The 13,891-nt window shown below is 35.0% G+C and overlaps 1 protein-coding gene across 2 annotated transcripts in view; it reads left to right on the top strand.

Moving 5' to 3' along the window:
• ITFG1 (integrin alpha FG-GAP repeat containing 1) overlaps nucleotides 1-13,891 on the top strand; it is a 94,900-nt gene that overhangs the window by 11,240 nt on the left and 69,769 nt on the right. For both annotated transcript variants that reach the window (XR_008236542.1, XM_052796193.1), the window contains exon 6: nucleotides 873-967. Coding sequence is in view for 1 of the 2 variants with exons in the window: in XM_052796193.1 (XP_052652153.1) it covers nucleotides 873-967 (95 nt within the window). In the remaining variant the exon portion in view is untranslated. The remainder of the gene's footprint in view (nucleotides 1-872; nucleotides 968-13,891) is intronic.

The raw sequence follows: 13,891 nt of genomic DNA, 5'->3' as shown, positions 1-13,891 counted from the left end.
TTTTTTTTTTTTCTTACTGTAAAATGAGTCACGGAACATAAGGACTTTAGTAATATGTATGTAATGTCACTGGAATAAACAACATCATTCCAGTAGTAATATCACTGCTATTGTATAGTGCATATTGAGATTTTTCTGAGTGTATCAGCTAAAGGATTCTGAAAGTAACATATCTGATGATTCAATGGCAATGACTTTTGAAGGATTTGTTGTATTTCAATGTGCTGCTAATAAGGAGGTTTGCTGGAAGTTCAGTCATTCTTAGAACAGAACCCAGCAGCGCATGTATGTTTATAAATAAAGTATCACCTGCTTGGGAAATGACATAATTAGCCTGTAGTCCATCATAATATGAGAGTTTAATTCTTGTGTTGATTTTATGTGACTGAAAATAAAGTCCATTTACATGCAGCGGGCATGAGCTGCTTTAACAGCGTGTGATTATGTCCATTTTTGCCCATCTTTATTAATCCTACAGTAGATTTCAGAAGTACTGATAGTAAAACTGCTTGAAGAAACCGGGGAGGACAGTGATCAGTGTCTCAAGATTTACAGTTGAAGTCTAGGCACTAAATTTCACTTTATGGGTAGTGATACTTTTCTGTGTACAAAAACAGTTGCTCTAGAAAGTTAGTAAAATCTAATTGAAGCCCCTGTGTTATGAATCATCCTTTACAGAACCTTTCAAGCAATTAACTCTAGTTACTTAGTATATTGTAAGCTAAGTAGTAATTTTAGCTTAGCATTAGGAGAAAATGCTTTCTGTTCAATTTTATTTCAGGTTTTGCAATTTTTTTTTTTAAAGGTATATTGTCATGACTAACAATCCCTAAGCATTGATTAAATGTGTTGCTTTTTATTCTTGTCTGTAGGAACTTATCGTGGCATGCTGCGTTGGAAACTAAAAGTAAAATGTATATACCGCACTCTCATGCATTTATAGATTTAAATAATGACTTCGCTGCTGGTAAGTCATAAAAGTGTTAAATACCTTCCTATAATAATTACCACGAAGTATACAATGGAATGTATTGCAATTTCCTTCTAATATTTTAGTAAATTTCATGGATGGTTGTAAAGAGTTGGTTCTGGAATGTTGTATTCAGTATATGTATTGCTACTTCTGATTTTTAAAAAAATTTTATTATTTTAATATCTACAATTTGAAAATACTGGGTTTTAAAAAATAACTGCCAAAATGAATAACCTAATAACGTTTTCTACTTCTTGATGATAATTTAATCAGAACTGATGCTTGTTCTGAATAATTTTGTGTTCACCGTTAAAGCACTGTTTCCTGTTCTTTGTGATGCTGTACTCTAGTATTCAGTTTGCAGCTGAATCAGAAGCAGGGCTGCATTTTCTTCGCCTTGAGTCTGAAAAGAGTTTTATCGTTCATTCTGAAGAATGTTTTCAGGACTGGACTTACAATTTTGTTTCTTAAAGATTGCAATATGACTTCGTTCTATTTTGTTGTAGTTAATGCTACCACTGATTGAGAAAATAGCATGTGAGACTTTATTCTTCTATGACTATATGAGCAATCCTATAACCTATTTATAATTCAGTGTTCACAAATGAGTATCGGAGGCAACTTTTCTTATGGTAGATAAACTGTATTCTTCCTTTGTTGGTGGTGGCTTTGTTTTGTTTGGGGTTTTTTTGTGAAATACACAAATGCAATTTAGCCTTCAATTTCCACGACGAATCTATTTATCAGTTACATACCTGGCTCATACCTGCAAGCACATTTAAATATTGTGCTAAACTGAATTTCTTCACACACTAAATGAATTCTGGAATGCTTTATCTTCTGCTAGATGTACAATGTACATCAATTCATATATGGTAATTTTTGAAAGAGAGCTTATTTTTTTCCTATTCAGTAGCATGGGAATGAGAGAGGAAAGAGTCCATAAATTTAATTAAGATGCTTATAAATGTTGGGGATTAAGTTAATTGCTTTAGTGCGTAGTCAGACCTTAATATTCAGTTCTGGCACATTGCTGCATGAAGCTGTCAAGTGGTAATTCCAACTGGAAAATTAAATATATGGTTGCTTACCATAATCAGTGTCATGTAATAACCAGTTCTAACACACTTAGTTCTATAAATTCTTTGGAATTTTGTGTTAGTGGCATGGGCAGTGTAGATGAGCATTCAAGGTATCATTTTAAGATGAATATAGTGAAATCTAAACTCACAGGTAGGTAAAGGTAGGAAGTCTAAGTCACTTACATAGATCAATCACAGACTGATCAATTTTAGCAAGAGTACACAACTGCTAACAGTGGTATGACCGCTGAGAGCCTAAAGAATGTCCAGAGAGTTGCAGTTACTGCTAGTGATATATGGAAGTTCCTCTATTAAATAGAACTGAAAGTCAGGATCTTTGTGTGGGGAGTGCCAGGAGCTTTTACAGATTCACATCTGTATTCGTATCTCAAGATGTGAATAGAAGCTTCTGTGAAGCACTCCCCATAGAAAGATCCTGACTTTCATTTGCTTGTAACAGCAAGGATAGTAACACCTCAGGCTGAAATATGTGTTATGTTACAGCAAACCGAGGAAAATTTTAATGAAAATAATTCATTGTGAGAAGAAAACTGGTGGAAATATTACCATAGAATTATTTTCTTTAAAATAATTTTTTGCTTCTAAGATGGGAAGGGTAAATTTTTTTTCTGCTGTCCCTATGAAAATTGGACCAACTGTGAAGAACACACATGTTGCGGAAAAATCATACCTTATCGATGATATCTGATATTTCATGACTGATGTGTTATTCCAAGATTGCCTGCTGCCAAAATGAAGTCACCAATTGTTTCGTCCTGTCTGCACATTTATGGCAGTTGCCTTGCATCAGCTATAGTAGCTGTTCAGGAGCTGGGGCTGGTGGGGAACACAATTAATTTTCACTTGAGTTATTAAGCTGATCCAACTTGCCATGAAGCTTCAGGATTGCCGGAGCCAATGTAAGCACAGAGAGGAGGTTGACTCCTAGTAGCAGCAGTTGTAGCCTGCCTTTAACCAAGCATGAAATTGCACCTTGAGTCTCATTGTGCCTCTTCCAAAAAATACCTGTTCAGTGTTCTCACCACGTCTCCTTTAATTCGTGTTAGTCTGCACAGAGTTGGACGAGTGACTCACAGAAGTAGTCAGCTGATATAAATTAAAAAAAGAAAAAAGGCTAAACAAAAAACCAACCTGTATGTAACTGTCTATATGGTACTGATGGTACTGTGATTCTAAAGGCACTCTGCCAAACAGGGCCAAAATAAGGTGCTGGTATTACTGTAGTATGCCCACATCTAGTCCTCTGTCTTGCTCTGTGCAGCCTGGATAGACTTTGCAGAAGATAGCTAAATGCTTCTGTTTGTTTAGCTCTGCTCTTTGTTAGCATAGCTGGGGCATTGCAGCCTTACTACACCAGCGAAGAGAGGAGTGCGATTCATACTGTGTTATTTCTCAATGGAGTCAGTGGAAGCTATTACTTTTTGGTTGGTTCAGGTAGAGCTAGTGAAGAGGAGAGGATTCTTGTGACTCAGTATTCACCCGCACTACCATTCCTGAGTTGGAACAAAACCTCATTAAGAATAAATAGGTCCTGGTACACGTTAGAATCATATTAATTAGGAGGGAGGCATTGATGAGGGTGCAGGAAAATAGTCTGCATGCTGAAATCCTGTTGTCCAAAAGACTTAGGAATCACGACATTTGAAGCTACTGTGGTGCGTTTTGACTGAAAAATTCAGAGTATGTACTCACAGGCAATGCTACTATTCATGGATATGAATATACAGTTGTACCTAAAATGGATGCACTGAATTTTTTTATACAAATAAAAAACAAACCTCCAGAATATGCCATCTTTACTTGTTGATTTTGGGGGTTTTTTTAAGACCTTTTTCTAATATTCTGCAATGTTTTGGGGCTCTTTTTATTGTGTAACAGATGCAGCCAATTCCATGATTTTTAGCTGGGCTATTTTTGGCAACTCTATCATTATAAACAGCTTAGGAGATTTAAAGTGTGTGTGACTTAAAAAAAAAAAAAAAAAACCAAAAAAACAACTCCTCTCTGGGTTGAGCATCTTTTTGCTAGTTTATTGCCTAACCCATTTTCAACCTGCTGATATTAAACCCTCAAAACAGAGCTTTTAATTGGCATGCTTCTCCAGCTCTGGGTAGAATGAAGTTGAATTGTTACGATTTCATTATATAGAACATGTTCATAAGATGTTTTTAATCCCTAACAGTGCTTCGTGAAAGGCTAACTGTGTAAGATTTTTATAATCCAAAAATCCAGTAACCAGAAACAAAGATAATACTAATCTTTCTTGGTGAGATGTAAGCTACGCTGTTTCAGATAGTAATGCTGCTGCTGTTTTTAAATAAAGCATCCTCATGTAGAAGTCTTAGCTGCTTCTAATTTTTAATTCAGTAAGTAATTTTCAGTTAGGAATTAAATACTATATAATCCACACAAAAATTTGCAGTATAAAACTTGTACCAAAGGGTCTACATGTGCTTTACGGGTAAAGATAAAGTAAATACAAAACTTTCAATGGTCTTCTGCATGTGTATTAAGCGTGTGTTGCTCCAGGGAGAAGTATCTAGTTCACAGAATGGCTGAGACTGGAAGGGATGTCTGGAAATGGTCTAGTCAACCTACCTCCCATCAATGTCACTGTTTGTACATGCACTGAGATAGACTGAAAGATGAGGAGAAAATGTGGTGACCCTTGTTAGAATAGGGCTACTGGGTGTCTAGTAATACATACTCATATTTGTCATTAGTTCTTTTTAACAGCCAGCTTAAGAAAATAATCTTGAAGCTAATATTAATAGGCTTGTCTGAACAGATCAACATCAGGTGTATTTTATAGAGCATGACAGTCCAGGTGAGCATTTCCAAAGCAGGAAGTAAGTAAGAGGCCTGTCTTAAAAACGTCATATCCTTAGACTGAAAAATTTATATCACATGGCTTAAGAAAAGAAGTATTTGTACAGGATTTAACTCTTTTGACTCATAGTGAAGGAGGTAAAAAACAACTTCTCTTTGCATTAGCCCACTCAATTCAAAGTAGAAGGGAACTCAGTGTTTCTCAGAAATGCATTTCAGGTGTGTTAGTCAAGAGACGGAGAGGATGCTGTTCAACTGAGTAAACAATATTTGCAATATGGTTATTACACTGAAGATTTTACAACTGAAACACATGAACTGAACCATGGAGAAAAAGTATTATAGCTGGAAACTTGATAAAGACCACCCAGAAATGATGTAGAGATGGGTGCCAATACAGATCATCTATTTAAAGCTAGACAATAGACAAACATGCTTTGTTTATGCTGTTGTTGATGGCATCACAGTCAGCATTTTCAGATAAACTTCAGCTTGGTCCAAAGTATTTAAATTTAGCATGGGTCACTAGGTGAACACTGATTAGACTGTCTTAACATAAGCTCTCCTAGGTGTATCAAGAGTGCTTTATCTAATGTTGAAATTTTTAGGATAGCAATTATTTTGCTACATGTAATTTTTTTTTCTAATTAGGTAACTTGATTGTTTCTATTTAAAACATCCTAAAATGTCAGATGTTCATTTAGGGCTAATGCTGTCTTTCTAAGCCAAAATTGTAGTACTTAATTACTTGGGAAAAAAGGATTATTAATAATAAATATGTGTGCACTTAAAGTTACAAGTCTTCTACCAAGAAATCAGGCCATGGCCCTGCACATATTTTTAAAATATTCAAATGTATGAGACAAAGTACCTTGGCCTCTGAATCATACTGTAACTTCGTACTGTACATCTGTCAATGTATCCTTGAATTCTATGAAAAATAGCTAAGGTATTAAATATTCTGTGGCTTATTTGGTTATGTGATTCCAAAGTTTGAAAATACTGCTTTTACAACCTGTCTTGTGTTGAACACTAGCACATGGTGTGTATATTTGCAGATATTTCTGGAACTGTTTCTATAAAATGAAGGAAAAAATCATAAATTTGATTTTGGGAAAACTAAAGTGGAAAAATCGTTAGTCAGAAACAGCTTGCTATAAGCTAATTGCTGGTCTCTCTGCTGATTTCTGATGGTTAATTTTCTTATGTTTTGCTTTGGGAATCTAGAAACCTGATGTACCAGAACATTTACAATGTGTTTTCTTTTTCCTTCCTACTTCTTAGTTTAAACACATAAATGTAGATGGTTTTCTTCTTGAAAAGTACTCATTCAAATCACAGGTAATGTTTCTGTTGTAATCATTTAAACCTGGATTCCGAAGACATTGTAATGCTTAATGTCAGACTACCTGATTATATTTTTGGTGAGTTTCCTCTTGATGGAAGCTGGTAGCCTCGCTGCATATAAAGTTATCATCAAAGCTTATTTTATGCAATAGAGCTGCATTTATTCTCTGTTAAAATAACCAGACTCATTATGTTTGCAAACAAATTATCTGGCCTTTTATAACTTAACCTTGAGTGGCATTTTAAAACGGGGGGGGGGGGGGGCTGTATTTGAAGTCAATTTATTCTCTCTGGTTTTGCTCCCTCCCTTATGTTTTTTCCCAAAACAAGTATTCAGTAATGCCATGTCACTGTTTCATTCCTTGAACAGATATATTTTTTTAATTTCTTAACTGTTTTAAGCTCTGATAACAGAGCTTACCTGAGAGCTTACAGCAAATAATGGAGCCATAAAATGTATCATATAAAATACACAGGATATATTTTGGAGGACCTCAATCTATGTCTGTAAAGTTTTGTTTGTTTTTATTACATTTTTTTACTACTTACAGATTTGTTATCTCTAATTAAAAATGCTCTGTGTGACATGATCTCGTTACCTCTATTCCTCCACTTGTTCCTGCACAGTGTTCAATACCACTGGAAGTTCCTGCTTGTAAGATGAAACCAGAGTTGCTCAAATTAGCTGGATCTGCTGCTGCTGAGATTGGTCTACTTTTGCCAATGCCACTTTTCTTACTCATAGTTTACCTCACAAAGAGAATTAAAGAATGAGTAGAGAAGAGAAACAGCTATTTTAACTTAAGTTTTTCCCAATCTTTCTAAAAGAACCCATCATCTGTGCTATCTGCTTAGCAGTTTAATTTTAAAAATGCTGTTATGAAGTGTCTCAAAAGCTATTCCTTTTGAAATTTTTAATTATTTACTTATATAATTATATACCCTGGTAGATACTAATATGATACTTTTATGGGAATCAATAACTTAATATAGGTGAGAAGTAAATTGGTTCTGCCCTAAACTGTTTTGTTGAGAAAGCATGAATGTGAAAATAGGTTGTGAAAGCACTCTTAACACTGGTGGTCATCTTCTATTGCTTGAAACAATATTGTTGCCTCTCTTCTGAAAATAAACAGATTTTTCTGTCTGAAAACTCATGTTTGAAGTGCTAAAAAACAGAGGAATAGTCCCACCTGCTCCGCCTATTCAGACGCATAACTATTTGGCATAAATCTAATTTAAAATTTTCCATTTAAGTGATGCTTTTAAATTAATACGTATGGATTTTTTCCATATTAATTTTAATAATTAAGCCCTTAAACCCCTTTCATTATGTTGTTTGCAATTGTTTGTTGTCTGCTTTGCTAAATAGTTCCAGTAAATACATATTAAAATTTGAAAGACCCATTTGAAAAGCAGAATAAATTCACAACCTCTGTTATAAGCACATTTCTTAAAAATTTGCAAACGCAAATTAGCTTGTTTGTAACATATGAAGTCCTTTTTTGCTTAAATTTTTCAGAGGAGGAAGTTACTGGAAAGAGTGGTTCCTTAACTTACGGCTTCATGTAACTAGCACTAAAAAATCATGAAAAGTTAATTGCAAACTCATTAGCGTTGGTACTTGTACTCATATCTATATTGTAAACGCTAAATTGCTATAGCTAAGCAGTAGATGTATTCCATTTACTCTAGTACAGTAGTAATGCTAACTTGACAAACAAATCTGAATACCAAATGATAGAGGGTTTCTTTACCTGAATGAAAAACTTATGAACAGAAGCACAAAACTTGTCAAGTTTGGTTTTCCATTTCCATGTAGTAAAGAAATAAAACTGACTATATCTAACTTTTTTGTATAAAATTAGGTTATACATAAATACTAAATGATAATTAGGTTATACATATATACTAAAGTTGTATAACTACAATTAAAAATTGTAAATAACATTTTTAATTTTGTTTTTAAATACTTTTTTTTTTTCCTACTGGTTGGTCAGTCTGTAATGTAAATAGAGGAAAATGTGTAATGTAAATAGAGGAAAGTTACCTTTACTTTTCCTTAGGCTTTATGGCACTTAATGATTTTAATACAGTTGTCACCCATTCTGTCAACATACTGCAAAGCAGAGATTTTTAGTTCAGCACATTATTTACATATACCAATACATCCAAGCAGGCACGTTCATATCCTCAAGTAACTTCTAGTTAAAGAATATGCACAGATGCACCTGTTCTTCCACAGAAATGAAAATTTTTTTAGGCATGTTTAGAGTGTACACGTCTATGTTTTAATTGGGTAATACCTTGTGCGTTTTGATAGTGTTTGGGGGCTTTTTTTTTTTTCCTTTATTAACGTAAACTTCTGAAGTAAATGTGAAATCAAGCTGTAACTTAAAGTTGCTCATGCCCTGGTGGCTTCTGAAGACAACTGTAGATGCTGAGGGTTTTAATTCTGAAATAAAGCCCTCTGACATTAAACAGAAAGGTCAGATCAGTCATTAGTGAAATGAACGCCCTATCTATAAATAGTACTGTTTTTTATAACACTCAAAAGTGAAGGAAAATAACAAGGATAATCAGAAGCGAACTTGGAGCAGATTCTTTATGGTTAGGTTTTGCAATTTCCTAGTAGTCCTAATAAGAAAAAGCAATGTTTGGAAGTAGGGTTTGTAATACTATCGGCTTTATTTAATAAGATTGTCTGCAGTTTTCCAGTTGCGCTGAAGTTTTCTAAGCTGTCTACCTACCCCTGCGCTGAACTTTTTCTAACCTTCAGTTGTACTTGCTTAGCCACTTCAACAGACTGAAGTTGTGGTGGAGCTGGTTTAGTATTTGATAACTTAGGGCAATTTTTTTCTCAGTGACCTAATACTTGCTTTTGAAGCATCCTTCCTGAAAGATAGCAAGGTCTCTTTGCTTTTGCTGTTTTAATGAAAAGATCCATCCAAATTTAGCCAGTTTGAAACAGGTTTTAGAAATATCAACTAGTGTTTTGTTGTTGTTTTCCTTAATTGCTATAACTGCCTTTCTAAAACAGCCATCAGTAGTGAACATACCATAGACAGGGATTATCGAAGCCTTTCCTTCCATTGTGGCTCTGGACTTCTGCAAGTATTTGGATGCTTAACTGAGAGCAGGGGGGCAAAAGGCAGAGATGATGCAGAGGAAGTGGGAATAGAAGTTGGTAGGTGGGGAAGAAATCTAGGCTGAAGGTGGGGAATTTAGATGGAGATGATGAGGAGCAAACACTGGATGAATTTTTGCAAGAAGAGGATGTTAACACATGAACTCGAAGTTATTAGAGGAGGACTGAGCTAATAGTGTGTGGAATAAGAGAAGTATAGTTGCGTAAGACTGGGTTGAGAGAAGTCTAGGATTGTCTGTGTGAAGAATACTGTGGGATAAGGATCAGAGATGGACCTGCTGTTGGGTGTAGAGCTGTTTGGTGGGAAACTGCCTATATGATTATTCCTGCATCTGCAGCAAAAATTGTAAGTTCTATGGTGTAAGAAGCTAGGGATTGCAGGAAGCATGGCATGAACTTGCTTTCATATTCAAGGTGTTTGAATGCTGTCCTGCAATTTAATCCATCTTTTCTATGGCATTCCTTTGTCATGACTGATAGATAACCTGTTGCAATTACATGTTGGGCTCTCAGGAGGCGATTATCTATCAAGCTTCTTTACTGTAAGTGTCTGGTTTCTGAGCACCCATGGCAGGAATGCCATGCTTTTGATGCCCGAAATGGGCCACCATAAACATTAGTGGTTATGTAATGCTCCATTAGATATATTGCATAAAAATGATAAGAAATGGATCTGGGTCAAGATATGGGTGCACTGTGTTCAAATTACTATTTCAGTGTTTGTAGATGTATCTGGGATGACTTTGGCATTGATATAAGATAGATCTAAAGGCGCTAAACTCAATGCAGTCTAGCTGTACAAGTTTTACGTAGCTTTCTGGGGAGATTTTTTAGTCTTCACTGGGCCATGTGTTGATACGATGTCAAAATTAGCTGATCCCATCTAATAAAGATGGATGGAACTGCTGTGGGTCCTTTGTAATGAGGTTTAGGTTACTGGAGCTTACAATACAGTACTTAAATCAAGCTGAAACATAAATTCTAATAATCTCAGTTTCCTTTTTTTTATAAGAATGAATGCTGAATTCGATGTTTTTCAGTATATGTATTTACTGTTGATAAAATGTTGTAAAGCCTGGATAGCAGCATTTTATTACTAAGCCAATTAAAGAATAGCCAACTTTGCTCACCAACTCACTTTTTAGGGAAAGTAAAGTTGTGAGTAAAATGCTAATACAGTGTGGTTTTGAGTCACAGCATGAGTCAGATGTCTTCTGTATTAAGTGTTTGGTATATATTTAGGTTGTTTTTCAGTCTTGTGGATCTAAAATGCTGGGTAACCTCCTTGATTCTTTATCTTATTCCCAGGCTATTGAACTTTATGAATTTTCCTATTGCTTATGTTGTTTTTATGTTGATCACTGCCTGTTAAATCAAAAATAGGAAAGTATATTTAAATGTGAACATGCTTCACTTTGCATTTGTTTACAAGAAACACTTCCTCTGAGTATTGTTTATCTTTACTACATCATATCACAAATTAAAAATGTAAGAAATGCCCTGCAGGCTTAGTCTAGTTGTCCATCTAGCTAACGCAATACTTTTTCTCTGGCAGTGGCAATAGGAAAGTGGCCAGGCCGATTTTTCTTTCTCCCATTGCCTATTTCCATTATATATCTCCAGAATCTACAATTGGCATTGGGTTGTTAAAGGTACATCCTTGCCTATTCTTTTTAGTATCCCTTTATGTACCTATTGTCTAGTGGAAGTACCCAGAGTATCACCTTTGTATTCTGTACATAATTAAGATTGTTGAGCTCCAGAGTATTTGATTTTTTTTTTTTTTTAACCTCAGGTTGTAAATATCTTGTATTGTGCTGCTGTTAGGTTTATCAGCATTAGAACAGAGCATTATGATACAGCCCTCAATACTTTATCCGTGCTTTTAAAACTTAAGAGATCTGTGTGCAAACGACTTTTGTTTTCTCCAGCTGAAAGTGCAACCAGAACTGCTTTCCAAAGGCAATGTGGCAGCATATCTTTAGACAAGTGACTTTCCCCGAGCATATGTAGTATGATAGGCATTCCTTGTAGGAAAGAGGGGTTGAGTTTTCTTGATGTAGGCAGAAGCAAAACAAAAATGTTGCAGTTTTCAAGATGATTAGCGTATTAAAATACAAAAGGTGTAGAAATGAACTATGTCTTCATTGTTGTGTAATCCAAGTACTGAATTTACAGATCTTAATGCATTTGTTGGCTCCATATCTTCTCCTGCAGCCTTTATATATTAAAGAATTTAGTAATAATAGACAGGGAAAGCTATAGCAGTATTGGTGAGAGATGTCTGCAATGGACACCATTCCTTTGGGAAAGAGATGCTTGCAAGGAGTTTTTGCTATGGCTGTATAGAAAAAGATGTTTATAAATTGCACAATCTTAATTGTTTCCTCTCTCATGCTTTTGGCTGTTAGGGACGAAAAGTTACATAGTAAAGCCAGATAGAATCATAGAATAGGTTAGGTTGGAAGTAACCTTTGGAAATCATCTGATTTAAAACACGGTACCAAGCAAGGCTTGGTTTTTCTTACAGGTTTCTTTACTACAAACTTGGAGAAAACATTTGTAATTCTGAACTATACAAATTTGTAAACAGTTATTTGGAGTCTCTAAATTACATTTGCATTTTTACACTGCTGCTGCAAATAAATGTTTTTGTTTTGCTTGCTTTGAAATCTGACGTTCTTGATCAAAATGGAAAATTACTTGTAAATATTAAGCATTTGATTTGATTTCAGTGCAGGAGGATTTAATGACAAAAACATGCATGAGCATTTGAGGCACATAGCTTCTAAGAAGGCTTAAGGATAAAAAGGAGGACAATTGGCAATAACATACCAGCTGAATTGGTTCAGCGGGCTCTAGAACTAGGGGTGGTGTTGCTGTACCTGTATTAAGTCGTCCTATGAGAAATCACAGCTTGTTGCTTTAACTTAGGAGCAGCGTGGCACTAGCTCCTTTATACTATTGCTGGAAGATTACCTGCTATCTTTGCCTGCCTTTGCATTTTACCAGTGGGGTGTAATATTACAGCAGCCTTGGAGCTGCTTTGGTGTGTTGGTTCCATTTGTTGTATATGTTATATACTTCAAGGTAGAAAAAAAGAGAGACAGAGGAGTACATGAAGAGGAACAAAGGGCAAAAGTAATTTACTAACTTTAAAGCGTAGCTGTTTTGGGGGTGGGCGGGAGTTCAGTGCAAAACAGGCATGTTGCTGAATTTAATCATCTTTAAGCTATCGTAGAGGGCCATATTCAGCACTGATCTCTCACAAACCAAGGAAATGTGTGGTAGATTGCCTCCTCTGAAAAAACAGCTCTATTTTACTGCTCTCAAAATATGGAACAAGTGTTCACATTAGAATAGCTGGTTTGTACAGTGGCTGAACAAAGACTTTCAATCTGTAAGTACCTCCACATTTTTAACATAGTAAACATTTTAGATGTTTTAAATTACCATCTTTCTATTAGCTCTTTGTAGTTTGACTTCCATTTAGTGTCCTGATTTATTCCTCCTACACTGCAGATAGCTAAATGTATTCTTTGATTTTAATAAGTTTTCTGACATCCCAGCCACCATGGTTCCCTCATCCCTTTTTTTTCCTCATGGAGTTTTAATGTTTATTTTAAAGCTACTTCTGATTCTGGTCCTAACATGTGGGATTTCATATGCCTGTTGTTCCTTCCCTTCCTGTATTAATTCCCTGTGCAGTCGTATTTCTGAATATTTCTATAGACTTATTATGAAATCAGATTAAATGAGGAGGGAAAAACAACTAAGATAATATGCATCAGACTAAGAATGGAAACAAATTGATTTTTTTCAATGCACCAGAAAAATCTGTTGCAAATGTCTGTCTCTGTTAAATGCTTTTACAAAATAGGTGTATATGTGTAATATACAGTAACCATACATACTCTGTTACAAGTAATTCACTAATACTTGTGTGAGTTCATAAGGCTATGTCTCAAAATTAGGGTTAGTATACTTTGCAGTTTACTTTGCAGTCGTTGTTGCCCAGTCATGTTGAGTGCCTGACTTTCTGTGACCTGGTGTAACTCTCTCTGGGATGAACAATATGGAATGTCTTTTGAGTCAAACATGGCCATGATGCTCTCAGAGGAGATGTAACTGATAAATTTATTCTGTAAAGCTCAAATGAAAACAAGATATATTGCTACTTATAGATAATTCAATTCATAGAAGTGTTTATATGACTTCCCATTAAGATGTTAAGGACAGTCATTTCTCTTTATTCAAAAAGCTCTATTTTAAAGATACTATAGGTGGTACTGTATTTATTTTTTTTTAACTGAGAAGTTGTAATAGGATGCTGCATTAGTATAGGTTTTAAAATTATAAATAATTGTTAAACAAAAAACCATCACATGTTAAATTAGTCAAGAAATAGTGCTGTTTTATTTTTGCTGATTTTAATGAACTTTGTTTTAACCTTAAATAAATGATTTAGAGCTCAGCACTTTGTAATACCCC

This window comes from Harpia harpyja, chromosome 9 (genome assembly GCF_026419915.1).
Source record: "Harpia harpyja isolate bHarHar1 chromosome 9, bHarHar1 primary haplotype, whole genome shotgun sequence".
Classification (NCBI taxonomy): Eukaryota; Metazoa; Chordata; class Aves; order Accipitriformes; family Accipitridae; genus Harpia; species Harpia harpyja.
The sequence above is the reverse complement of the archived record's forward strand: the minus strand, read 5'-3'. Positions and strand labels throughout refer to the sequence as shown.